Raw genomic sequence first — 27,801 nt, 5'->3', positions numbered from 1 at the left:
TGCTGCCTGTCTTGATCTGGCACTATATCACATGATGGGATCGTAAATAGGTTTATGGCATTAAATATTGATCTTTATGTTATAACATAGATATTTAACTGGGTCAAAGACAGAATGCTTGTTGTTATAGTTGGTGACACCTCCTAATAGAGAAGGTGACCAGTGGTGTCTCACAGAGAACTGTGCTGGGCCCTTTTTATCTTTGGCATTTCCTTCTCTGACCTCAAAACTGATAACACTGATCTCTGGTTAACCAGATATGTTGATGACTGCAGGCTAGGTGTAGTTGTCAAGTCAACCCAAGATGCTTATATATCTTTCAAAATTAATTAACATGTGTCAATACATTGCACACTGGAAAGGGGCTTAAACTAAACATCAATAAATGCAATATCACCCCATTCAGGAAACAGCAAATTACTTCAACTTACTGCCTCAATAACATCTACTTATCAGTTGTTAGAAATCTGGGCACCTGGCTTAATAGTTTCTTCTCCTTTGATTACCATGTGGCATATGTAGTTAGGAAATCCTTCTATATCTCGCAGCTAATTACCAAAGGCTTATCTTGTAAAACCAAATAAGTAATTGTTCTTTTATATGGTTAACTAATGGGAGTTCTAGCAGTTTGCAGAGAGGATTAATTCTATGAGTTGTTAAGCTACTTCCTAAGGTCCAAAGTTTGATTCCATCATGCTTCAGTTAGCTGCTGTGTTATCTTGAGAAAGTCACTTAACCATCCAGTGCTTTGGGGCAACTGAAAATTTGGACTAGGATCATGAATGGCCTCATGGACTGCATGTCTAGTAACTCCCTATGGACCTCTGAATCTAAATGCTACCCTTGGTCAGATTTATTATAGAATATAATATACACATTGGTGTGTATCTTACCAGACATATCAAAATACTTGAAAAACACGGAGGGGTTCCTAACAAAAATGATCTCTTGTTTGACATATTGGAAAATCGATCATATGATCTCGACCACAAGAAGTTTGACTTTCTGAAACTTTGATCTTCTCACAGAGGGCCATCTGAGAGATATTTGTTTTAGATGTGTTTTGAAGAATTCTACATTTTCAGTTTGCCTGATTGGCAATGGAGTGGAGTTCCATATCTTTGTGAGGTAAGAAGGATATATTGAGTCTCCTGCAGAGTTATTGGACTTCTACATTTTATTTTATTTTAACAAAAGTCCGACCTGGAACGATAGTTAGTAGTAGCTTGTCAGTGGAGCACAAGTATCTACTAGGGTTGCAAAATTGCAAGATGATATTAAGGCTTGGACATTTATCTGAGTGAGATATGATTTTGCAAGCTGTCACAAGCTGAGAGAGTGTTGATATGTGACTCAGCTCCAGCCACTGCTGCTTTTTAAGAGGAATGCAGTGGTGGGTTCTAAACATATGATTAGAGACAGATTTAGCAACTTTATTGTAGAGGCTGTTAATCTGCCCAGGTGTGATGTAAAAGTAAAACTGAGATAAGAAAAGGAGCTACACATAACAGTTATATTGAGAAAAGCATGTTTCTTAAAGAAATATGTATGACATGTTGCCAGAAAAAAAACTTGAAATTCTTCAGGTAACAACAACACAGTTACCAATGACAGAAGAAAAACTAAAAGCCCCCATCAGACTTTCCATTTAAACAAAGTTCAATAAAATAAAGGACAGAATTTGTGTGCTGATGTTGACTTACACATGCAGTTGCTGAATGCATTAGAATGAAAGGCTGGCCTGAACAAAAATTATCGGCAAGGAAATGCTGGAAAGAAATTGACAGAGGCAGAAGCATAACTTTGATAGAAATTGCTGAAGATTTCCAGATGGTTAGAGACAAAATATGAAATTCAAAAAATGGTGAAGTTCTCTGCCTGAAGACGAAGTTCATTGGGTGTCACTAAAGCAGGTGGATAAAGATGGTATGTAGTTCATGAAGTAGTTGGTACACTATGTATAAAGAATCAGAGGCATGTATACAAGACAAACTGTCAAAGTCAAAATTCTAGAAAGTCGAGCAACCAACATGTCACAACCAGTCCTTTCACAAGAAATTATATACTCTGAAATTTATGATGCTCGAGATCTTCAGAGTCAGATTCCTGAAGTTGTATCTTCATGTGAAGCCATGATGCAGTAGGGATATCCCCAAAAGAAGCTTAGACATCCACTAGAAATACTTTTATTATATATGGTCCAGGTACAAGAAACTGTTGATAAAACTAGACCATTAAATAGACTGTTATAGAATTAAAACAGGTTGCATGGACTAAAAAGCTACTTTGTTAAAATGCATCTTAGTGTATTTTTAATGTGTTAGTGTTTTTGGGTAACAGACTCAAAGCAGCAGCAGAGGCTACCTCCCCCAAAATACTGGGTTCTGGGTGTTGACACCTGGGAAGGTGTTTCATTGATATTTACAGGAACTGAGGACACCCTTTATTTGGTCACTGTTACAGAACAGCTCACTGATGGGAAATGTTCTGCCAAAGATAATGCAAGTCCAGCCAGAATACCAAAGCTTGGGTGCCTTCCTCTCATGCTGCATGTCTGCCCTATGACCTGCGCATGAGAATACATGCTAGCACTTAAAGGACATATGGGTGTGAAGTTCCTTTGAACGTTATTGTTCCCAGCCTGAGAAGAAAGGTTAAGTATCTCAATTCAGTCTGTCAGCTATACAGCCCTTGCCAGTTTCCAGTCATTGTGGACAGATGAGTATCACCATTGGGGACCCATCTTGTTTCACTAACTTTTTAACAACTTTATTAATACACAGACATTTGTAGAAGTCCACAGCTCGTCAATATCACAGAAATTGTATGAAAAATAATTACATGTATTTTGATGAGCATATAAACAGCAGCTCTTCAAAAGTATTCAACATATAGAACAGCACGAGAATTTTCATTTGAACAGGGACCTGTCTAACAATCAAATAAATAAGAATGTGTAAACCTAAAGAAGACTGAAATAATAACCAAGAAAAAAATAACTTAATGGCACTGAGGTAACTATCTACAAAAATTGCTGCTTCTCCAGAAGAGTAAGCATTTTACTAATACATGGTTGGGATACTACCTAAGTCTCCCATTTTTCATTTTTTTTTTTTTTTTTTTTTTTTGTAATTGCTTCCTAGTTTGAGGATTTTCCACAGAAATCTCCAGGTTATGGATCTCTTTCACCATTTGCCAAAAGTCTTCTCTTCCATGATCTAATTGTCTTTTTTTAAATCAAACACAGTAACTGTCTTTATTAAAAATCAAAGTAAAGAACATCAATAAATTTAAATCAGAGTCCAGCAATGTAATCTCTGGACTCATGCCTGAAGGAACAAACAAGGATTTACAATCACCTTCCCTGGCCATAACATCTCACAAGAGTCTTGGCACCCTTCTTTAAGTAGTTGTATTCAGGCAGTCCCAGAAGGTGTGTGTCCATGTGTCAGGCACATTTAGATTGCACCTCCAACATATCTCAGGCACAATGGGAAACATGCTCACTAACCTGGAGGAGGTATAGAAATATCTGTACTTTTGGAATGTTGTGGCATAGATAGGGAACTATATAATTTTAATCCAGATTTCAGGAGATATACTAAGGCCTAGTCTCTTTCCCACAGTATCCTGCATTTATTAACCACACCCCCTTTGTACTCAATAGTTTATATACACCCATTATAATTACCCTTGACTGCATTTTAACTTTCTTGTCTCAGCTCACTACTTCATCTAAAAAGGACAGTCTGACCCTGGAGAGGAACCTTATCTAGTGGTGACCAGCACTTGAAACATTCGCTCATCCAAGGCCTACCTGAATCACTCAACCCTTAAACATTTTTGTCATATTGCTGTTTCTGTCAGGAGATGGATATACACATCCTTATAGCTGCCCCATTTGTGAGTACTTTTGCAAAAACTGGGCCTGCCCCCTGAAGAGTAAGCATTTACTAATGAGTGGGAGGTTTTCACCAACAAATAACTGTCTCCAGTACTGTATTTTACCATGTCTATGAAATTTAGCCAAGGACATGAAAACAGAAGGGTCCCACTGATTTGTCATACCAGTTGGCAGAAGTGACTCAGCCCAAGAAACTGTCTTCTTATATTTAAGTGATCATACCACACTCATTTAGTATATCCGGAGTGGAAACACTAGTCAAACTTATTGCCAGGGTTTTTTTCTTCTTCTTTATCTTGTAAAATGAGTTAATCCAACCTAGATACTCTAGTAACATATTTTTCCAGATAGCTATTATATGGGGAGAGCAATCCCTACAGCAACTTCAGTTTAGCTGTCTTATTATAGAATTGAAGATCTGGTAGAGTTAAGCTGCCCATCTCCAAGTGTAAGGAGAATCGATCCCATGAGAGCCTGAGCTTATTGCCAAATGAAAGAAAAGAGAATATCATTTGTTTTATTCTTAGGAAAGTGTCCTTCTATGGGCTAAGTGGGAAAGCTTGAGCAGCATATAAGAAAAGAAGTTGAATGAACCATTTTATTAGTAATATCTTTTAGCTGAAAATCTATACGTAGCCACACTCCATAGATAGAAGTACGTTTTAATACTTTGGATTATATCCTGGTAGATTACCACATGGAGTCTGGATGTTTGTAAACTTAACCCCCAGATAAGTAATTTTATTTATGTAACTTAGGGATTAATATGTATTTACTAAATTCAGTGAAGGGAATAGTTTACTTTTACTACTCCTGTTTTTAATGAGTTTAATTATACCCAGAAATTTAACCAAAGAGTGTAACTTCCTCAACAACTTTCTACAATTGACCCTTGGGATCAGTCAGATATGACGTGAAATCATCTGAATATGGGGATAAAGACATTTGAAGATCTTTAATTATATATCCAGCTGATAAAGTATTCAGACTCATTGCCAGGAGTTCTGATTACAAGGCAAATAACAATGAGGGCAATGAGCATCCTTGCACTGTGACCCTAAGTAATGGAATCTCAATGTTAGAAATGCCATTCAGATTGAACATAATCATAGATGCTGAGTGTAACACCCTCATCAATTCATTAATTGGGGATGAAAGCTCATTTTCTTCATTGCTAAGAACAGGAAATTCTACTTTATTCTATTGAACGGTTTCTCCATCTTTAAAGAATAATGTGTTATTACATTTGTTTTTATGGTATAGCACTAGAAACATTTTCAATAGATTATCAATTGTGGTACATCTTTTTATAAATCTCATTAGATCTAAATGTGCATCACTAGGAAATACCAGATAATATTGCTGCCAGTAAAGACATAAAATGCTTATAGCTGTGATTTAAAATTGGGTGATTAGGACTATTTAAAAGGGTGTCATCATCCATTTTATATAATATAACAACCATCACCAATTTCCATAAATCTGGCATTTTGCTTAACATCTGAAATTTGGTTAGCCAAAGCTGTGAAGAGCTTCACAAAACTGTCCCCTCTCAACTGATATAGAGTCATTGGTATACCATCATGGTCAGGGACTTTTTCTTTAGGTAATTTTATTAAAATACACCATACTGGTGTTTACCCCAGGCTGAGACTGAAATAGGTCCATTGGGATCAGTGCCTTGTCTTGGTTAACAAATTGCAAATAAAATAAATAAATAAACGTCCTATTCCAAAATGATCTGATAGTCTGATATGCTTGTTCTTTGGTCAGCAGGGGGAGATGCAGTTTAACAGATATCTTAAAGGTAACTCTTATTGATTTGTCACTGAGGGTGCCTCAGGAATGACCATGTAAATTAAAATTTTTGTATATTCATATAATTTGTAATGGAGAAATTTTCAAAAACTTAGGATCCAAAATGTTAGTATTAGACCTCTTTACTTGCTGTTGTCTAACTTCACAGCTAAAGAAAAGAAGTTATGTCTTAACATAATGTTCCATCTGTATTGTTGATCCTCATTCAATCATCATGCATGGGTATCAGTTCCGAGCTTAGAAAATGGCCATCTCGGTTCCATCAGCTTCAAACTCTTGAGCTAAACTCTTACCCACAATCCCCCTCTCTCTGTTACCTCAGATTGAGTTTGTAAGTCAAAGAAGGTAGAGGCTACCTCTGGTCAAATAACCTAAGTTGGTGAGATCCACTAGAAACCACAGGAGGGGGAAGGAGGGAGGGTCATAATGACGGAACGAGGGTCAGCAATACAGCTGGAACGCTATGGTAAGACATAACTTCTTTATCTGATATTGTTAATCCTCGTTCATTCCTTATGCATGGAACAGAGTCCCCAGCTGCCTCTATTCCTAGGAGGCTCTCATGGAAGGACATTCCTGAGCACCAGAGAACCGAAAGATGCTCTTCCCCTGGAGGCCAAATCCAATTTGTAATGATTGATGAAGATATGAGGCGTAGCCCAAGTTGCAGCTGCACGTATGTCATGTAAAGAAGCTCTGGCATGGAAGGCAGCAGAAGTTGCCACCAACCTTGTTGAATGAGCTTTCATGGTAGTAGGCAACAAGATATTACATTGTGTATAAATAAAGGTCACACAGTCCTTCAACCATGTAGCTAATGTGACCTTAGCAACAGCAGATCCTAATCTAGGTCCAGAAAAGGCCAAAAATAACTGGTCAGATTTACGAAAGTACTGAGTCCTGTTTAAGTAAAAACGGATTTGCCTGTGTATATCTAGGGTATATAGGCAATACTCTCCTCTGTTTGAATGATTGGGAAAGAAAACTGGCAATTCAATGGCTTGATTAATGGACATTTCAGAGATCACTTTAGGCAGAAATGACGGATTAGTTCTCAGAGACACTCTATCTCTATGAAAAATCAAGTATGGACTCTTGATACATAAAGCTTGAAGTTCAGAAATATGTCTGGAAGAAGTAATAGTGACCAAAAACAAGGTTTTCCATGACAAATACTTGAGGTTGCAAGAAGAGGTTGGTTCAAACGGTGACACTGTCAGAGCTTGTAGAACTAATGATAAATCCCATGGTTGAATAGGTTCTCTAAAAGGTGGCTTCAGATGATTCACACCTTTTATGAAGGTCTTGCACAATTTATGAGCCATAAGAGAGGAATCCTGGACACCCTCATGTAAATTAGAAATTGCAGCCAAATGAACTCTAATGGTAGAGGCCAATAGACCCGATTGAAACAGGTTGGCCAGATAATCTAGTATTATTGACACTGGTGGTGAAAAGGGGTCTACTTGTTTATCTTTCAGCCAACAGGTAAATCTTTTCCACTTGCTCAGATAAGTAATTCTAGTGGAAGACTTATGAGAAGCAATGAGAATATCACATACTGGTAAAGAAAGATCATTCTGCCTGGCAATCAAGGGAATTGGAGTAGCCAAGCCGTGAGCTTCAGACTGTTCAAGTTGGGATAAATCAGGTTCTGTGGGTATGAGATCAACTCTGGGGTTGGATGGAGAATCCATGGTCGATCTAGTAGGTGAGGCCAAAGGAATGGGAACAATATGACACTATGAGGATCACTTTGCTCTTCAAATGATGGGCTTTCTTCAGAAACTGGGGAATGAGGGGAAAGGGTGGAAATGCATAAAGAAGACCCAAGGGCCAATCGTGGACTAGAGTGTAGTTGTAGTTGGTCAGGGATGCAAAGAGGTTGCAGCAAGGATGGCCCCAGTGGTGGAAGATCTGCACCGCTATCTAGGGATTCAGGGACCACTCGTGAGGTTGTAGAATGCACCTGCAGAGTCTATCTGCTATCACGTTGGAACTCCTGGGAATGTGCGTTGCTAGAAGAAAACGGTTGGTAGCCATCACTCATTGCTTTATCCTCATGGCCTCTCGACAAAGGGGGTAAGATTTGGTTCCACCTTGCTTACTGATGTACCAAACCACCACCATGTTGTCTGATTGAATCGCAATCATCCCAGATGGCAGCATGGGATGGAATGCTTGCAGCGCCAGAAGCACTGCCCTCAGCTCTAGAACATTTATATGCAGATGGGCCTCCAGTTCGGAACAAGTACCTTGGACTGTCTGTCCCTGACATAGCCCCCCCACCCCATCAGGGAGGTGTCCGTGGTCACTGTGGCCTTGGGTTGCTGGGGGGAGAAGGGGAGAGACCATTGTGAGAGATTGTGTGTCATCCACCAATTTAAATCCTTTTTGCACCTGTGGGTTACTCGAATCATGGCTGAAAGAGGATGCTGAAAAAGATACCATTGGGTGAGCAGTAGCCATTGTAGAAGCCTCCTGTGAAACCTGGCCAGGGGAACAATGGTGATGGAGGCTGCCATGGAACCCAACAGCTGTAGAACCAAGTGAACCGTGGATTTTTCCTTTGAGAGGATTGGAATTAGTTGTTGCTTTATCCTTAAAATTCTGTGCTTTGGAATGGCAGCTCTGCAGTTCCTCGTGTCCAAGATGACCCCTATGAATTCTGTCAACTGAGATGGAGTGAGATTGGATTTCTGCCAGTTTACAGTTATGCCTAGCTTTTGAGCAGTAAGGAGAGAGTATGCCAAGGCTTTTTCCAATAGATGTCTGGTGGTGGCGGAAATGAGCCAGTTGTCTAAGTATGGAAACACTTGGAATCCTTGATGTTGCAAGTGAGCTGTGACAACTGCCATGCACTTTGTGAACACTCTGGGGGCTGTAGAGAGTCTGAAGTGCAGTACTCTGAATGGGTAGTGACTGGCTCCCGCACAGAAGCACAGAAATCTTCTTGATGGCCTGTCCACCTTTATGTGGTAGTACACATCTTGAAGATCTATAGAGCACATCCAATCATCTTTTTCCAAAAGTGGGAGGATAGACTGTATTGTGACCATCTGGAATTTTTGTATTCTCACAAACTTATTCAATACACTGAGATCCAAAATTGGTCTCTAGTCCCCGGTTTTCTTTGGCACCAAAAATAGTCTTGAGTAGAATCCAGATCCTATCTGGTCTGGAGGGACAGTTTGGATGGCTCTTTCTTAGCAGCTTTTCTGTCTCTAGTGCTTCTACTTCTTCCCTTTGACTGGGTGGGACATCGGGAAGATTTTTTGAAGGGACGGGACAAAGATCAAAGGGGATATGATAACCTCTGGTTATAATCCTTTGTACCCAGGAATCGGTGGTGATGGTTAGCCAGGCAGAAGGGTACAAGTAGAAACGTCCCCCAACCACCTCAAGAGGAAAGGAGTTGGGCCGCTCTTCAGGAGCGCTGGTAGGATTGGCCAGGGAAAGAATCCCTGGAACCTTGGTTACATGGACCCCCTCTGCCCCAAAAGGAGCATCTTCCCTGTGAGTTTCCCCCTCTGCCTCTGGGGGAGAGCTTGGCATGTGTGTCACAGAAAGGACCCTGAGATTTCTTGAACCATATCTTCCCACTCTTTTGGTTTTGGGAGAAAGCACATTGAGGAGAAGAATAATGGACACCTACAGCAGAAAGGGTATTACCGTCCTGTTCACATCTGGCCAGTGTGCTTTTAAGTTTGGGCCCAAACAACGAGGAGGCCTCAATGGGGGCATTAAGAAAAGAAGACTTAAAGGGTTCCACGAAGTTGCATAAGCGCATCCAGGCATGTTGTCTCAAGACCGCAGCTGAACCCGCTGCTCTAGCTGCTCCTTCTGATACGTGAGATATCAGTCACATAGAGGAGTTAGATATGGATTCAATGGTGGCCAGCTGAGAGGCCACTTTGTCACGGACCTCATCAGACATGGCACCAGCCAAGGTTTCAGAGAGCTCAGAAGCCTGGTAAAATGTGCCATATAATTCAGGGACCAGATAGCAAAAGTCACTGAAGCAAAGGTGTGCTTCCCTATCCTGTCCAGGGTCTGGGACTCTTTGTTAGGTGGATGGACAGTCTGGCTTTCTTCTTCTGCCAGATCCTTTTTTATTGCGGCTGCCACCACCAAAGCATCCACAGGAAGACCTTTAGACCAATGGGGATCTGAAGCAGGAGGGGACAAGATCTTATCTGGCCTCTGGGGAATAGCTTCAATATTATCAGGAGCCTTCCAAGCATGCTGCACGATGAGCCGTACAAGTTCATCAGCAGGTGGAGTAACCCAGGAGGAAGGGGGCTGGGTGCAAAAAGCCTGTAGAAACACAGATTCCTCAGGGGTCAGATTAGAGGACTGCCAGTCACCTCTCTGTTTCAAAATTTCAAGGCAGTTTGTTTCCACAATCAGAACAGCACTTAAACCCCAGACTACCTTTCTTATCTGCCATGACAGCAAATTAATTAATAGGAAAGGTACCAACAATGGTACAAGAGAGTACCCGAAGGTATGAGAGAAAAAGGGAAAAGGATTACCAACAATGGTAAAGAGAGAATACCTCACAGTAAAAGTGGTAAAGAAAAGGCAGAAAAACCTGAAGAAACTATGAACACTAGATGCGATAGGGTAAGAGACAATAAAATATGAACTTTTCTGACAGAAACGTAATCTATAAAGCTATTAAACAACAATTGACTATACTTAGCTCAAGAGAAGTAGCTTGACACGACTAAATGGCAACACGGCAAAAAAAATCTGGGGTAACAGGGAGAGGGGGATTGTGGGTAAGAGTTTAGCTTGAGAGTTTGAAGCTGACATGAGCTTGGAAAATGGCCGTCTCTGTTCCGAGCTCTGAACCGATACTCATGCGTAAGGAATGAATGAGGATAAACAATACCAGATTCTCTATTACCTTATGTGAACTACAATGACTTAACTTTTAACTGCTTCAAGTTAAATTCTATTTTTATGATAAGTACTTATCCATTGCTTTTCTATGGACTTGAATCTGTTGCCAAGCACTCAGGACATTGCTAAAAAAGTTGTTTTGGTGCTTTTAACATATCTGAGCATAGGACCCTACAGTTCTTCAACAGCTTTTCTGTTTGTTCTAAATGTCTTGATTTTTATAATCTTTACAAGTCTATTTATATCCTGCTGACTATTTAGAATCAAACGGTGAGGAGTGCCTATAAAGAACTGTTGGATTTGATAAAGGTTAGAAAGGGAGCCTAATAAATACATCTTTGCATTAATATATTTGATTTCCACAATGGTCTAGGCAGGTGTGGGGTAATAGCAGGTGGAATTTAAACAGGGCATGATCTGACATTGATACTGGGTCTTAAACACTTGTACAAGATATGCTTGTTTGTCAGTGATTAATACTATATCATTTCTTTGAAAAGGGATTTAAACTTTGCAGAGAGACATGTCTCATGGTATAATCAATGGATATTTACCATCCCTACCATTTTAAGAAAATGTTTTATACATCTAGCCACAGAGGTGAAATGGCTAGCCCTAGGTCTAGAACTTTATGTAGGGTTGTTCCATCACCCCCCCCAAGACTTCTAAACTACCATAACCTTTTGCAACACTATCCATTCTTTTAAATCTTCTATTAAGCCTCTTTGCAAAGTGCCTGGAGGGATGTATGAAACCATCAATGTCAATTTAATATTAAAAATCCAGCCACTTGCCATAAGAAATCTTCCCAAATTATCCATTCCCATATTGTGCACAAGAAATGGAAAATACTTCACTATAATAACTACTCATCTATGTCTGTCACCAGGTGGCAACATTGAGCACAGAAAATATGTGCAAACATGGAATTTCTAGGAGGAGACAGGCCACCTCTCTTAAGATAAAGAAAATAATATGAAATCACAACCATTCCAGAAGTGAAGACAAAATTACCTAGTACTGCTCATATTTGTTTGTATACATGTTCCCCAACTTTCTACCTCTGACACTTGTTGCCAAGAGCAATAGTGGCTGCATCTTGTGTAGAACTTATCAAAAAGTATAATAAATCTCAAAAAAATCAGCTTATACACAGAAAAAATGACAGCCCACTGATGGTCTGATACATTTGTTATATAAAGACAGGACAGGACAGGACACATATGTGAGGTTTAATAATAAAGTTGCGTAATTGACTGTTCACTTGTCCAGGGTAAGCTAAAGTTAATTTAAATCTAATGGACAGTTGTTGTAGGGTCTTTAGTTGCATCTGCTACATGATTTACCATTAATTTCTTGAACCTAGTAAAAGGTTCCTTGCTGACTCCTTCATATTGCCTTTTGCACACACATAAAGACATGCCAGATGAGGAGATCTGATTGACTATCGCCAGACTTTTTGATTTATTTATTTTACATTTGTTTATCTGTTAAGTCCAACTAGACAGAGCTGCCCATTATCAGCAGAGGCCCGGGGAGAAAAGCTCCGGAACAATTGCTAACACACTATACATAAGATATATACACATTCAGTTATAAACTTGAGTGAAGCTTCATATTTGCTTCAAACTGTGAATTTAAGGTAAATGGGCAACACTGAGTTTAATCAGATAGATGAGCTTATATTTCCATTTTTTTCTGCTGGCAGTGTCTAATTACTAATCTAAAGGCTGAGCACAGTTTTCTTGTTTCATCAGAATAATCATAGACAAAAAAAAAAAAAAACAAATGAAGGAGCTGGATTGGACCCACTCACAAGCAACGAAATGTTCCACACCAAACCAGTAGGTGTGCCAGACACGAACTTTAGTAAATCCAAGTACAAAGTAGAGCAATCACAGGAAATGTTCACAAGGATAAGCGTTTTCATGTAGATAATCTACACTTCATCAGATAACTAACACATGAAGTACACTTCCTTTTATGATATTTCAACAGGAAGTGACATATATAACAAAACAATTAATTAAAAAAAATATATATATATATATATATATATATATATATATATATATATATATATATATATCTTTAAAATATAAAATATTAACAGTCATTTCAGTCATTTGTATGAATAAATACCATTGTATACAAAAATGTATATAAAAAAATTATAAATATATATAAAAATGGCACACAAACCCCTCCTTCCAATGAAATACAGCATACTATATATCATAGACTATACAAGTGCTAGTTCATAAAGAATGCTTAAAATACATACAAAACAAAACCACAATAATTATTAGGGATGTAATATTACCTCTCTAATGCCTTTAATTTCAATAGGGGACTAATGGAAATAGATTAATTTAGACTTGGCCAGTTCGCTGTATTTAAACATAATTGCCAGTATAGTTCTCTTTTTTTTCCAGCAGTAGTGACCACGCTCCTCCACTTATATTAATGCTAATACTCACTAATGAAGGACTGGAAATTGTGATTAGTATTTTCCATTATATGCTTACTTAATGCATTAGTGTCTGTTCTATTCTTAATATCATATAAGTGATCATAGATGCAATTTTGTAACTTCCTATCAGTCTTGCCAATGTAATAACAAGAACAGAGGATACACACAGCACAATATATGACTTTCTCGGAACAACAGTTGTATTTCTGGTTGATTCTGATTTATGTGTTATTAATGCAGAATGTGTTACCTTCTTTTATGTGTTTACAATAATTGCATCTACCACATTTATTCATGGAACCATGTTTTTTGGTTAGAATACATGTTTCTGTTCTCAGAGATGTTTTTTAGGTTCTTTCCTTTTCTATAGACTATAGTGGGTTGTAAGTCTGTCAAACCTCTAATATTCTTCTCGTGTCTAAGAATGCACCACTTTTTCATTAAAATATCTCTTAAAATATAACTATCTGGTGTAAAAACAGTGATAAAAGAGGTTGTAAAATCTCTGCCTTCTTTCTTACTATTAATCTTGCAGTTATTGGGAGATGACCCATCAATAAAATCATCCCCTGAAAGTACGGGTAGGTAAAAACCTCACTCCCTTTTATTTATGACCTCAACCATGATATCACTAATAAATTTAAAAGGGTAACCTCTTTTTAAAAACATTTCTTTTAAATTATCACATTTGTTCAAGAATTCATCCATTAGGGACACCATACGTGCTTCACGCACAAATTGGCCCTTAACAATGGCCTTCTTTTGTTTTACAGGATGAGTACTAGAAAAATATAGTAAAGAATTAGAATACATACTTTTTCTAAACTTCCTTGAAACTAACTTTTCATTAGGGTAATCTTTAACCAACAGAATTTGTAAAAAGGAAATCATATCAAGGTCATTAGTGTGTGTGGACTTTAAAAATTGGTAGTCATATCAATGTATGCAATAAAATCAGTAATAAGTTGATTTGGTCCATCCAATAAAATAAACATATCTTCCAGAAACCCGGTATAAAACTTCATATAACCAAAATAACATGAGGGAAATAAAAACATTTTCTCCCATTGTTTCACCACAATATTGGCGTAAAGGCCACCGCATGCAGAACCCATGGCTACTCCCTCTTGTTGTAAATATATTTCATTGTTAAATAATATAAAATTAGTTTTAAGAACCACTTCCATTAATTGTGTATAAACTAAAACATCAGAGTGTACAATATATTTTTCATAAAGATATTCTGAAAACCAGTCTAGGCCCGTTTCATGGGGTATAATGGAATATAAATTCTTGATGTCAACTGTTATAAAAATATGTGTTCCTAAAGGGTATTTTATCTATTGATTCTAAAAACTCCATGAATCATTACAGACATTCACTGGCCCCACTCCTTACCCAGAAATCAGATTTTGAGACACTACAATAGACTGTGCTTACTTTAATCTCAGCTGTGCAGTCGCTGTCTTCCAAAGTTGATGCTCTACTTGGCACACCTCCTTCTGACATCAGACCGCATTTGCGGTTACCTAGTAAAACAGAAACGGTGTCCACAGGTTTGTGGTCTGTTTTAATGGATTGTCTCTTGGATATTAGCACACAACACCCTACTAATAGTGGGTTTTCTACAAATCTTAATGGAGCTGGTAGTTCTTCCTCCTCCATACTGTGTGGACAACATACTCAACTAACAGGAGAAACTATGTCTACATCAGGCACTGTTCCAGCTCTTTAGGACTGGCTTTCAGAGACTATTTCCTTTGGAGAAACCAATGCATATGTGACGATGAATGGTAACAATGATTTACCATCCTTATCTGACATGTTTGTTTATCAATTATCTAAAATCAAGCGACTCCAGCTTGATAACGCATATTTTATTGAATGTATGAAAGAAAACATAATGCCTAAAGGCCTTAGAATGTGGCACTATCTGAGTGGCTTGCAGTATAACTCTGATTTGTTTAAAGAATTGGTTGCTATGTTTGACAAACATTGCTCAGAGTACATGCGTTTAATTGTTAAGCACAATGAGATTTTAATTAATGAATTAATCACTTCTGTTTCAGAATTAGATAAAACTATTTGCGGCCATTTACTATATGAGAAGTTTAAATATGAACATTTGCAAATTTTCACAGTTTGGTCTATCTAGTGAGTTAAATTAAGGCTAGAAAGATTAAGAAACTAATAAGAGACCGGAATGATTACAGTAATGGTACTGCATACCCTCGGCCTCACCTTCGCAGGAATGGGGTAATAAATTTTCTAACCCGAATAAGAATATGGCCAACAGTAGTAATACTAACAACTTTAACAATTCTATATCCGATAACCCTGGACAAGTTTGTTTAGACCCACAGGAGTTTGGAACCTTAAGACACTCAGAGCATCTGAGGAACAAGGGTCCCCCAGTGGGCAACAACTGGGAGATTGCTCCAGTGAATGCTTACAACCATTGGAACAGGGGAGGGAAGACAAACAGAGGTGGAAAAAGGTTTCATATTCAGACATGGAACAATAGGAATTAATTGTATCCACACCAACTAATTTGGATATATTACTTGATTTACCTGACCAGGTTTCAGACCATGTACTTCCACCCTGCCATATAGTTTCTAATGCCTTAGGGGACCTTAATGTATATAATTTTTTCAGTATTGGTATTAATCCGGAACATTGTGATTTGTTTGCAAAAGGGTTTACCTTTGTACCTCCACACTCCCTTGATATTGCCAGTACCTTAATGGATTTGGGATTATACACATGTAAACTAAATTTGAAAATCTTGTTTAAAAATTCTTCCACCACATCTTTTGTTAACCCGTTGGCCATTTCAAATACTTACACCCCCCCCCCAATTTATCCTGTTGTTCAACTTTTTGAGAATATCTGTGAACTTGACATACGAAATTCTAAATTTGAAAGCAGGAATACTAATGTAAATGAGAAACAGGTAATTGATGAGATTAAAGAATTCTCCCCTACATCTAGAATCATGAAACCAGACAAAGGGGGAGGTGTTATTCTAATGAACCAGGATGACTATAACAAGAAGATGTAGTTCATTCTTGAAGGAAAAGCCTATATACAGTTCTCCATAAATGAACTAAATATTTCATACAGTAAAATAAGGAATGGACTCCAAGAACTTTTCACTGAAGGATCAATATGTATAGATACTCTTAATTATCTTTCAGTTCTTTATCTGAAACTGTCTGTTATGTTTAGATTACCAAAATTACATAAGAATCACAAACAACCACCTATGCACACTATTGTTTACTCTAAAGGCTCCATTACTCACCCTGTGGCAAAATATTTGGACAACAGGTTAAAAGAATATATACTTAATGAGACGGGTCTACATTAGAACACCGACACGCCAGTTCGCCGACACACAAACCACCGACACCAGATAACCGACAACACACAAAACCGACAATGCAAAACACCAAACACCATTACACCGACACACTAAACGTAAACAACACATTACACTACATCGCATAGCCACTAGCCCTAACCCAAACCCTAACCCTAAGGTCCGACACTACCGCACACTTACCCTACCTGCACCCTAACCCTAACTCACTTAACCCACCCCTAACCCTATGTTCCGACACTATCGCACACTCACCCTACCTGCACCCTAACCCTAACTCACTTAACCCACCCTAAACTAAACTCTGTCACGATCACACACTTACCTTACCCGAACCCTACCTCCCTACCTCTGACACTACCACACACTCACCTATCCCACACCCGAACCCAAAATCCCACAACAACGCACACTTACCTTACCGATCCTAACTCCGTCACAATCGCACACTTACCAAGACACACTCACACGTTACCCTAGTTGCTGTATCCGCTGTCGTCACATCACCTTTCCGGTAAACTTACCTGTCGGTCATTTCGTCTCCCTCTTCCGCGTGTCGGTCAACTGCATTTTCGGTAATTTAAAGTAGACCCAATGAGACATATGTCTGTAAAGATTCATGGAGTTTTATAGAATCAATAGATAAAATACCCTTTAGGGACACATATTTTTATAACAGTTGACATCAAAGATTTATATTCCATTATACCCCATGAAACGGGCCTAGATGGTTTTCAGAATATCTTTATGAAAAAGGTATTGTACACTCTGATGTTTTAGTTTATACACAATTAATGGAAATGGTTCTTAAAAATAATTTTATATTATTTAACAATGAATATATATTTACAACAAGAGGGAGTAGCCATGGGTTCTGCATGCAGTGGCCTTTATGTCAATATTGTGGTGAAACAATGGAAGAAAAAAGTTTTTATTTCCCTCACTCTGTTTTGAATATATAAAGTTTTATACCAGGTTTCTGGATGACATGTTTATTTTATGGGATAGACCAAATTAACTTATTACTGATTTTATTGCATACATTGATATAAATACCATTTTTTTAAAGTTTACACACACACTAGTGACCTTGATATGATTTCCTTTTTAGATATTCTATTGGTTAAAGATTACCATAATGAAATATTTGTTTCAAGGATTTTTAGAAAAAGTATGTATTTTAATTCTTTACTACATTTTTCTAGTACTCATCCTGTGAAACAAAAGAAGGCCATTGTTAAGGGCCAATTCATGCGTGCAAAATGTATGGTGTCCCTAATGGATGAATTCTTGAATGAATGTGATAATTTAAAAGAAATGTTTCTAAAAAGAGGTTACTCTTTTAAATTTATTAGTGGTATCATGGTTGAGGTCATAAATAAAAAGGAGCGAGATTTTTACCTACCCCTACTTTCAGGGGATGATTTAATTGATGGCTCATCTCCCAATAACTATGAGATTAATAGTAATAAAGAAGGCAGGGATTTTAAATCCTCTTTTATCACTATTTTTATACCAGATAGTTATATTTTAAGAGATATTTTAATGAAAAATTGATCCATTCTTAGACACGAGAAGAATATTAGAGGTTTGATAGACTTACAACTCACTATAGTCTATAGAAAAGGAAAGAACATAAAAAAATTCACTGAGAACAGAAACATCTATTCTAAACCAAAAACATTGTTCCATAAATAAATGTGGTAGATACAATTAATGTAAACACATAAAAGAAGGTAACACATTCTGCATTAATAACACGGAAATCAGAATCAACCAGACATGCAACTGTTGTTCCGAGAAAGTCATATATTGTGCTATGTGTATCCTCTGTTCTTGTTATTACATTGGCAAGACTGATAGGAAGTTTAAAAATCGCATCTATGAACACTTATATGATATTAAGAATAGAACAGACACTGATGCATTAAGTAAGCATATGATGGAGAATACTAATCACAATTTCCAGTTCTTTATTAGTGAGTATTAGCATTAATATAAGATGAGGAGCGTGGTCACTACTGCTGGAAAAAAGAGAACTATACTGGCAATTATGTTTAAATGCAGCGAACTGGCCAGGTCTAAATGAATCTATTTCCATTAGTCCCCTATTAAAATTAAAGGCATTAGAGAGGTAATGTTACCTCTCTAATAATTATTGTGGTTTTGTTTTGTATGCATTTTAAGCATTCTTTATGAACTATCAATTTTATAGTTTATGATATACAGTATGCTGTATTTCATTGGGAGGAGGGGTTTGTGTGCCATTTTTATATATATTTATACATTTTTATATACATTTTATATACATTTTTGTACATTTTGTATACAATGGTATTTATTCATACAAATATCATAAAAGGAAGTGTACTTCATGTCTTAGTTATCTGATGAAGTCTAGATTATCTAGACAAAAGTACTTATTCTTGTGAACATTTCCTGTGATTGCTCTACTTTGTACTTGGATTTAATAAAGTTCGTGTCTGGTACACCTATTGGTTTGGTGTGGAACATTTCATTGCTTGTGAGTGGGTCCAGTTCAGCTCCTTCATTTATTTTATTTTATTTATTTATTTTTTTTTTTGGCTTTTGGTTCAGTTTGAGCTTTTGGTTCTTTGGTAGACTAATAATAGACAAAGAAAACCTGTTGCTTTTTATATAACAGCCCCACCCCCCCAGTCACCATCTGCTAAAGTGCACTAAGATAGGTCTCAGCATATGGGATCTTAATACTTTGGGCAAGAGTACTCTGTACTCATTCCAAGTTGAATATTTTGCTCTGTAAACCACTCCTTTCCAAAGTTTTGTTCACCATAAAAGTTAAGCAGTTGGAGAATGCCCATAATATGTATATTTTTATGGCATCCATGGTTGTCTTTCTCTATTAGCCTACTTTCTAATATATCCAACCTTTCCCTGTGGTCACTGCCTACACTGTTCCAGGATACTGAAGACCAAAAGTTTTAGCAGTAAAACAACAAGCCAGGTATATGACATTTCCTTTTTTGCAAACTGTAACTCAGATTGGTTTATATATCTTGTTATCTGTAAATGCTCAGCTTTTTACATTGGACAGAATTCTAGACCGGTGGAATTTAGGATATCAGAACATCTTAGTGATATTAAACATCAAATAAATACAAATGCTCTATATAAATGCACCATAATGTACAAAAATGCCTCCTTTAATTTTATTATAATGATCAAATTTTAGGCATGAAATTCAACAAGTCAGGCTGGCATGAGATACTAAATAAAAAAAAAAAGTAAATGGATTATTAAATGGATTATTAAATTAGGTGGCTTATTTGCACCTGGACTAAATGAGCACCTTTAATTGGTCACAGTATTGGAATTCTTATGAGTATATAAGGAGTGAGTTTATCTGTATTTCAGTACACTGATGAAGGCTATGTGAAGTACTAGCCAAAACCAGTCTGTTTTAGCTTTCTCTTGTATATCAATATGTGTTTTTAGGTGTTCAACACATAATTATTAAATAACAATTTTGCTGCTACAGTCTGTTGGTCTAATTTTTGCTTTTATGTATTTTTCTTGCCCCAAGAGGATAACATAATTCAGATCCATTCATCAAGATATAGTAAACCAAGTAAGAGGAAGGTAGTCCTTTTTTAGAACAGGATGGGATAATCCAGGACATATTAGAAAGGTGTCACCATGTAGAGACATGGTGTCTTAATCAGAAGTCCCAGCTAAGATAAACATATTAAGGGCTTATTCTTCCTGGTTCTGATCATAACTTAAGGGAGAGCTTCATTTTAAGTCTTTATAGCAGTTAGAGATAGCTTAGCATCTTATAAAATTATTAAGAAAACCAATACTTAAGGAGCTTGGGTGAGCTAGCAGGGCCTCTGAGTCATCTCATTCAAATGACCCTCAGCAGCCATGAAAGAAAGCTAAGAAAACTAACCTTTGGAGGTTTCTGTTGTCCTATAGGAGCTAGAGGTTTTTGTCAAGGTACGTGATGAGCCTGCAGACTTTTCATCTACTCTCTTTCGGGTGTTGTCACCTCTCCAGAGGCTGATAAGGTGCAAGTTGCAGGCACATTCCCATCTGACTGATTAGACAGCTGGTGACCCCAAGAAGGGGAACTAGGGCCTGTGATTTCTCAGGATCCAGATGACATACTGCAGATCCTTTTTGAGAGGATGTCCCAGGTGCCCTTATTAAGGTATGTCAGGAGTCTTACCCACTTGTATTTTATATGCTAACATTCCTAAAAAGAGGAAGCAGAAAACAAAACACATGTCCCCTAATGTTACCACTTTGCCATCTGATCCACAATAGAAGTGACATAATTTTTCTCCAGGGCTTTTCATAGCTGTTATGTCATTGACTACTCCCCAATTTCTTTCCAATGTTTCTTCTACTCCTCAGAAAATGAAGAAGGACACTTCAGAGGAAGAGGATTCTTCAGAGTCAGATGTGGAATGTTTGATGTATCGTCACAGATCCATCCTTCTACAGGATACCAGTCAGGGGATGAAGACACATTTTCTTCTGACTCTGTTTTATTTATTTATTTATTTATTTATTTGTTTATTTATTTATTTATTTAACATTTGTTGACCGTGAAAGTCTGACTAAGTTCCACAGACCTTGTTTTCAGTGGAGGCCCAGGGAGAAATGCTCCAGACGCATGTCTTTAGAATGTGGGAGAAAACCGGAGTACCCGGAGGAAACCCAAGCGAACACAGGGAGAACATGCAAACTCCGCACAGAAGGCACCCCAGCTGAGAATCAAACCAGAGAACCTCTTGCTGTGAGGCAACAATGCACCACTGTGCCGCCCAGTTTTAGAGGCACTGCATTTTGGTGGTAATGTGTTAAAAAAGATACAGCACTTCCACTAGATATTATGATTTGTTAAACACGGATTAAGCTTTCAACCATCGCTTCATTGTTGGATGCTTTACAAGATGCCTTCTTGTCTATTTCCTTGACACCTGAGTCATGGCCTTCTGCTCCTAAAAAGCTGGATAGGTTTTATAAATTACCCAGTTCTCATAAATGTACAAAAGTCCTTCCTCACGCCTTGCTGTGATTTCAGCTGAATCTGTCAAAGGATCTAAACTCCTGCCTTCTATTGATGCCTTGTCTAATGACAAGGGCAACAGGGCTTTGGATAGATACGGGAAGAAAGTGTACACTTCTGTTACTGTTTCATTCTGTGCCATGAACAACCAAACACACAGACATCCATTGTCTGTTTTCAACAACATAACAAACTATTTTCAGACATTCTTGATTCTTCCGGGGCAGCAGCAACTGGATGTGTTTTAACATGGTAGTCATGGCTATGATTACAGTCCTTGAATGATGGTGTCAAGGCTAAGTTAATGGATCCCATTTTGAATAAAGGCAATCTCTGTAGTCCAGCATCTGCTGAAATTTTGACAAAACTGCAGACAAATCATGCAAGATTTTAAACCATCTTTTCTCTCCATTGTTGCAAAATTTCAAAGGAATTACCCTTTGAAAGCTGGGCTGTTCTTTCACAAAGGTCAAAAAGCACAGCAAAAAAATAAAAATTACTTGTAAAATAAATGACAGAAAAAATAAATGAGATTTCAAAGGACCTAGCTGATCTTTAGCTGACAATTCTCCAAACTTATAATTACTAACATCTGTGCTCCCCTACCCTTCTCAGCCAGCCCCTTTTCTTTCTTTAATGGAAACTCTCTCGGTCCCTGACAGTTAGCAGATTGATAACAGCAGACAGATGGCTATGCCACATAATCCAGAAAGGATAAAAGCTGACTTGAAGCATTCAACCATTTCTTCTGGAATTCCTCAGGTTCCCCCAAATCAAGAGCATCTAGTTTTACCAATCTTCTTTTGAATTTGTCCCACACCACTGAAAAAGACAAGGCTTTTATCCAAGTTTATTCCATTGTCTCAAGAAAACAGGGCACCTGGAAACCCAATTTGGACTTTCCAGTCCTGAAAGATGTCTTAAACATTCTAAAATTCAGCATGTTATACTCCAAAGTCTTCTTTGTATGGTACTTACACAAGCCTTTCTGGTTACCTTGGACCTAAATGACACCTATCTTCACATTCTCATCCATTTAGATCATGGAACATTCTTAAGATTTTTGTGATTTAGGATTTAATTTACAGTTTTCTGCTTTGTTCATTAACATTTTTACAACTCCAGTGGGTGTTCACAAAATGTTTAGCACTATAATAGCATTCTGCAGACTTTAAAGGTATCCATATCTACCCTTATTTAGATGATCTTCTAATCCAAGCAACATAAAAAAGTATAACTGCGGTAGGTACTCCCTCTACTGGTACAGCTTTGAGCGTAAAGTCACCTGTTAGTAATGGCAACCCCTGTTAACCCCTGTCCCATGTTGCATTTGAGTTTGCATTCAGAATTGGAATTTTTTTCTTTTCAGTGCCTTCAGTGAAGAAAGTGTTTTTGTTTATATAAAGAATGACAGTCTCATGTCTCAGGGAATGTTTTATAGACAGTTTTACAATAGTCAAAGTGCTACGTGGCTCATTATATGATGAATTGTTAACTGGATCAGGGATATACCTCAGAGATATGGACCTCAAAATATTTTCTGTTTGGACAAAACTTCCATCTTGTATCATACTAAATAATAACTGAAAATAAGTTATTGCCTTCTAATTGTACTAATGGTGGCAATTTGTTGTAGTTCCAAATAAGATTAAAAGTACTTCTTTTGAACATATAGACACTCATCCCATGAATGCTGTTCTGATGTCACATTTTTCTAAACTACCATTTATTAATTCATCACTTGTAGTGTCTTGTTGTTGTCATGATATATAAACTTTTACATGTTGCTTCCGAAGTGTTTTATTTGTTGTGTGTAATTAATTTCTCTTCTAGAGTGTTCCACATAGCTAGCAAAGTTGTATTTAATTTCATTTTGTTTCATTTGATTGACAGTGCACATGCTAGAAGTAACTTCTGTAACAGAGAAAGCCCCAGATGTTTTATGTGTGTGTTCCTGTACCGCTCCTTTACAAAGAAGGAACTGCACTACCCCCTCATACCTTACAGTTTCATAATCTCCAACTAGAGAAATGCCACCTATGAAGAGTATTTGAAATCATGACTGATACAAGCTTATCTGGGCATTCCCTGCCCCAGCTGTAAGAACCCCCACAAGAACTAGTGTTTCTCCACTCTACATTAATTAGCAGTTCTTTCTAGCTAACAGATAGCTAAAGATTTCTTGAGAGATCACATGAAGTTAGAATGTTAGTAGTGTTGGCATAATGGTTAAAGTGTCTACTTCACAGACACAAGGTACAGAGTTTGATTCTTAGCTCTAGTTATTGGCTAGGTATGCAGTAGTTTGCTGACTAATTATCTAGTATTTACCTATGAATTCTAAATGTCAGCCCTCAATCACATTGTCTCAGCCAGTAGCTGAACGGAGGATAAAAAAATGGCTGTTCTGTCTGCTGCAAACTGCATTCCTTGAGTATGTCTCCCCTGTGCTAATGGGTATAAATTAGTCTGCCTTAAGGATACATGAAAAATCAACCAGCAAGAAAGTTTCAGGAACAAGTTAGAAACCTCTCAGTGCAAAGTTTTACCTCTACGGTTACTTTTCTGTGACACCACCTCACAGCAAGAGGTTCTCCGGTTCGATTCTCAGCTGGGGTACCTTCTGTGCGGAGTCTGCATGTCCTCCCTGTGGTCGCGTGGGTTTCCTCCAGGTGCTCCGGTTTCCTCCCACATCCCAAAGACATGCAGTAGGTGGATTGGATACTCTAAATTGGCCCTAGGTCTGAGTGTGTGCATGTATGTGTGTGCCTTCTGTGGAAGGTTGGGCGCTGGGCTGGCAACTCGACACTGTAAAACTCCACTGACAATCATGAGCGGACAGATGATCCTCTGTGGTGACCCCTAACTGGGAAAAGCCGAAAGAAGAAGTTACTTTTCTGTGACATATCATTTTTCCTTTATAAATGAACACCAGGTGACATGTCCTAAATATTAATCCAGGCTACTGATTCACTCGACTGTCTTTAACTGTAAAAAATCCCACAATAGGTGATACAGCTTTCGGTTATCAAAAATGTCTGTCCTAGATAATTCTCTTGTTTCCTATGATGGAAAAAGACATGTTCAAAATCCACAGTTTTCTTCTTTAGATTCATGTCAGTGGTTATTCTGCAGTCAATTCATTTATATCTAATGTGCTTTTGTGATATAAGGAATAATTTACCTTGCCATTAGGTACTAGGTGGTCTTTTTTACTAGTGTGTTCTTCAATGCTTTGTTGTAGTCATTTATTATAAACATTAATCATGAGTTGTTCCTAAAAAGGATCTAACATTCCTCTTGTTTACCTTGTAACCAAAGTGAATAAACTATATTCCTGAACTACATTTTAGCTTTGTAACAAAACTGAGTGATGTCATTAAGATAAAAACAAAGAAAAAAGAAAATGAGAAAGAAGACTTGGGGAGAATTTTCCCTCCTTTTGTGTGGACCATTAGAGATTTTACTTTGGACCTGGAAATGGATAACAAAGCAATTACTGCTGATGAGTATTTGGAAAACTGTCTGAAAGTGAGAAAAGGTAACACATTTTGTATCTAATTACACTATAGTATTCTTCACTTAAATATTTGCTTGTTGAATATCTGTGCACTTATGTGCACACAGAATCTGTTTTTAAACTATTCAGGAGCTACATTCATTAGCTACCAGAAGAAGAGAAAGTTCCTGGTGAAGAGAACTTTAAGCATTTTCACCATTACATTACAGGCAACAGTCTTTTTGTCTACAAGTCTGTCATTTTTGTTATTCACTTATGCTAATTCATACAAGACAATTAAGAGTGAGATATTTTTTTCTTTTTAGCAATGTGCAAGGGTGCAGGCACTTTAGCTGAAAGGTATGTCTATATGCATATCAGTGTCTGTATGTGTATATATCATCATCATCATCATCAACCCCCTTTTTCCAATTTTCTATATGGGGTTGGGGTGTTGTGTCAACTGCTGCCATTTTTCTCGATTCAATGCTACTCTCCTGCCTTCTTCAACACTCTTGCCTGACTGTCACAGGTCTTCTCTCACACAATCCAGCCATCTCTGTGCTGATGCCCTTGTTTCCTTTTGCCTTCTTCCCATCTGTCCCAAATCTTCTCCAGCAGCTTGTCTCCTGCTTTTCTGCACATATGACCAAGCCACTGTAATCTATTTCACTTTCTTTGCAGTTGGAGCTACTTTGGCTTCTACTCTTATGTCTTCATTTCTTCATTTGTCCTACAGTGTGCTTCCTACCACCCATCTCAGGAACTTCATTTCCATCACCTCCTGCTTTCTGAACTGCTCTGCCATTGCTACCAAGGTTACTGTACCATAGAAAAGTTGAAGTCACACCATGGCTTTATATACCTTACTTTTCAGCTTCTTTGGCATTCTTCTGTCATACCCTATACCTGACACTGTATGCAGTTGGCTACAGCCCCTCTAATTCTAGTTTTGACGTCCTCATTCAGAGTTTCCTTCTTCTCAAACAACCCTCCTAGATACTTGAAGCTGTTAAGTTGTTCAGCTATTTCCCCTTATGTCTTAGTTCTCACCTTCTTCTGATTTTGCCATTTGCTGCCATTACAACTGCTTTATCTCTACCCAGTTTCATCTCATGTGCCTTCAATTTTGCATTCCATTCCCCTATCCTTTGCTGAAGTTCTTCATCAGAGCCTGCATGCACTATAGCTGTAATGGAGCACTGTACTGTCTCTAGAACTAGCAATCTGAAAAATATTATTGAAATGATTACTGTGTGCCCACACATGAACTGGTCACCAATACCCTTATTTATGGGGACATGATAAAATGAAGTATTTAGGAGTATAGATTAAAAAAAAAAGATTATATTATGGCAGCTAAGGATATGTGGGAAGAGACTAAACAAAAGATAATACAAAAGCTGAGAAACAGGAAGCTGCTGTCATACTTATCAAAAGAGTAGCTGGCTCAAACTGTACCTTGTGTGGCTACCACAAACTGACACCCAACCCCCTCAGCTTTTCAAGTGACGATCAAAAATAAATAAAATAAAATAAAATAAATAAATAAATTCACTTTATTAAGCTGATGGCTTCTTATTTTACTGAGATCCATGCCCTCCAGACAGCTGTTCCATTGAACAGCAAAAACAAACAGAAACTTTTAAAGGACATTAAAGAGAGAGAAGAAAATAAGACTTTACTGTGTGGATGGTTGATTGTGCTCCTCCTGCACTTTGCACTTTGCATCTGGGGCAATTGCCCCTATTGCCCTGCCCTAGCAATGTCTCTGATAGGAATGCATGCATTTGATCGGCCAGTAGATGGCCGATCGGAAAATGTGCGACAGCAGTTCAGCGAATTTGCATAATTGCAAACACAATGTAAGAGAAATGCCAACTATCCCCCCTTTTTGACCCATGGTAACACTTGTTTAGGTGGTAGGGTGGTCAGAATTTTCGAATTCGGTGTTTTGTTTGACATTCCGACCGTTCACCAGTGTGAGATTCGACATTTCCAGTCGGTGTTATACTCGATCAAAAAAAGGTTGTTCGCTCAAATGCATGTATTCCCTCTGATATTTATATACAGCATGCCTCCTCATCCTCAACCCCAAAAGACATCCACCTTTTGTTTACCCTTCTGATGTCAGACTGGAACGTAATGTATTTGCTGTGAGACTGCTATAAACAGCATGCTTATTTACTCTCCACTAAAAAATAGCTACCTGTTCATGCATCAGATATCTATGAGAAAAAAAAAATATTGATTTCAGTAATATTTCCAAATTGCTATTTCTAGAGACAGTATAGTGCTCCTACACAACTATATCAACCTTCCATGCACCTCTCTGAAGTTTATGATAAGGAAATAATGACCACACTGTCCCCAGCCCAACACAAGGTATAGTGACCTCTAAGGTTTGGGAGGAGTGTAAAAAACAATGACATTGTCCCCAACCCTTGCCTCACAACTACAGAAACATTCTATGTACAACTATGAGCAGGACTGGTTTTAGACTGTTCCCTCTTGCCTCACCAGTGCTCTGAATATAAGGACCACTGGTTCATTTTTTTATGTTATTTAGATTATTTTTTCATATTATGGAAAGGGATATATATGATTGATGAATTTGTACATTATATCAACCATATTTCCCCCTCTTTTAAATTTGCTAATATTATTTGTAAAGAAACTGCTAATTACCTGGACATCACCATTTTCAAGAACTGTAGTAACAAACACCTTTGTTCTAAAATGTACAAGAAACCTACTT

The 27,801-nt window shown here is 37.7% G+C and overlaps 1 protein-coding gene across 1 annotated transcript in view; it reads left to right on the top strand.

Moving 5' to 3' along the window:
• The window catches only part of LOC122800356 (guanylate-binding protein 1-like), a 697,264-nt gene that overhangs the window by 115,710 nt on the left and 553,753 nt on the right, over nt 1-27,801 (top strand). Inside the window, exon 5 of the mRNA XM_044069806.1 lies at nt 24,898-25,085. Within this exon, the coding sequence (XP_043925741.1) occupies nt 24,898-25,085 (188 nt within the window). The remainder of the gene's footprint in view (nt 1-24,897; nt 25,086-27,801) is intronic.

This window comes from Protopterus annectens, chromosome 4.part0 (genome assembly GCF_019279795.1).
Source record: "Protopterus annectens isolate FY-2018-M chromosome 4.part0, PAN1.0, whole genome shotgun sequence".
In the NCBI taxonomy this organism is placed as follows: domain Eukaryota; kingdom Metazoa; phylum Chordata; order Ceratodontiformes; family Protopteridae; genus Protopterus; species Protopterus annectens.
This window is presented reverse-complemented; position numbering and strand designations above follow the sequence as displayed.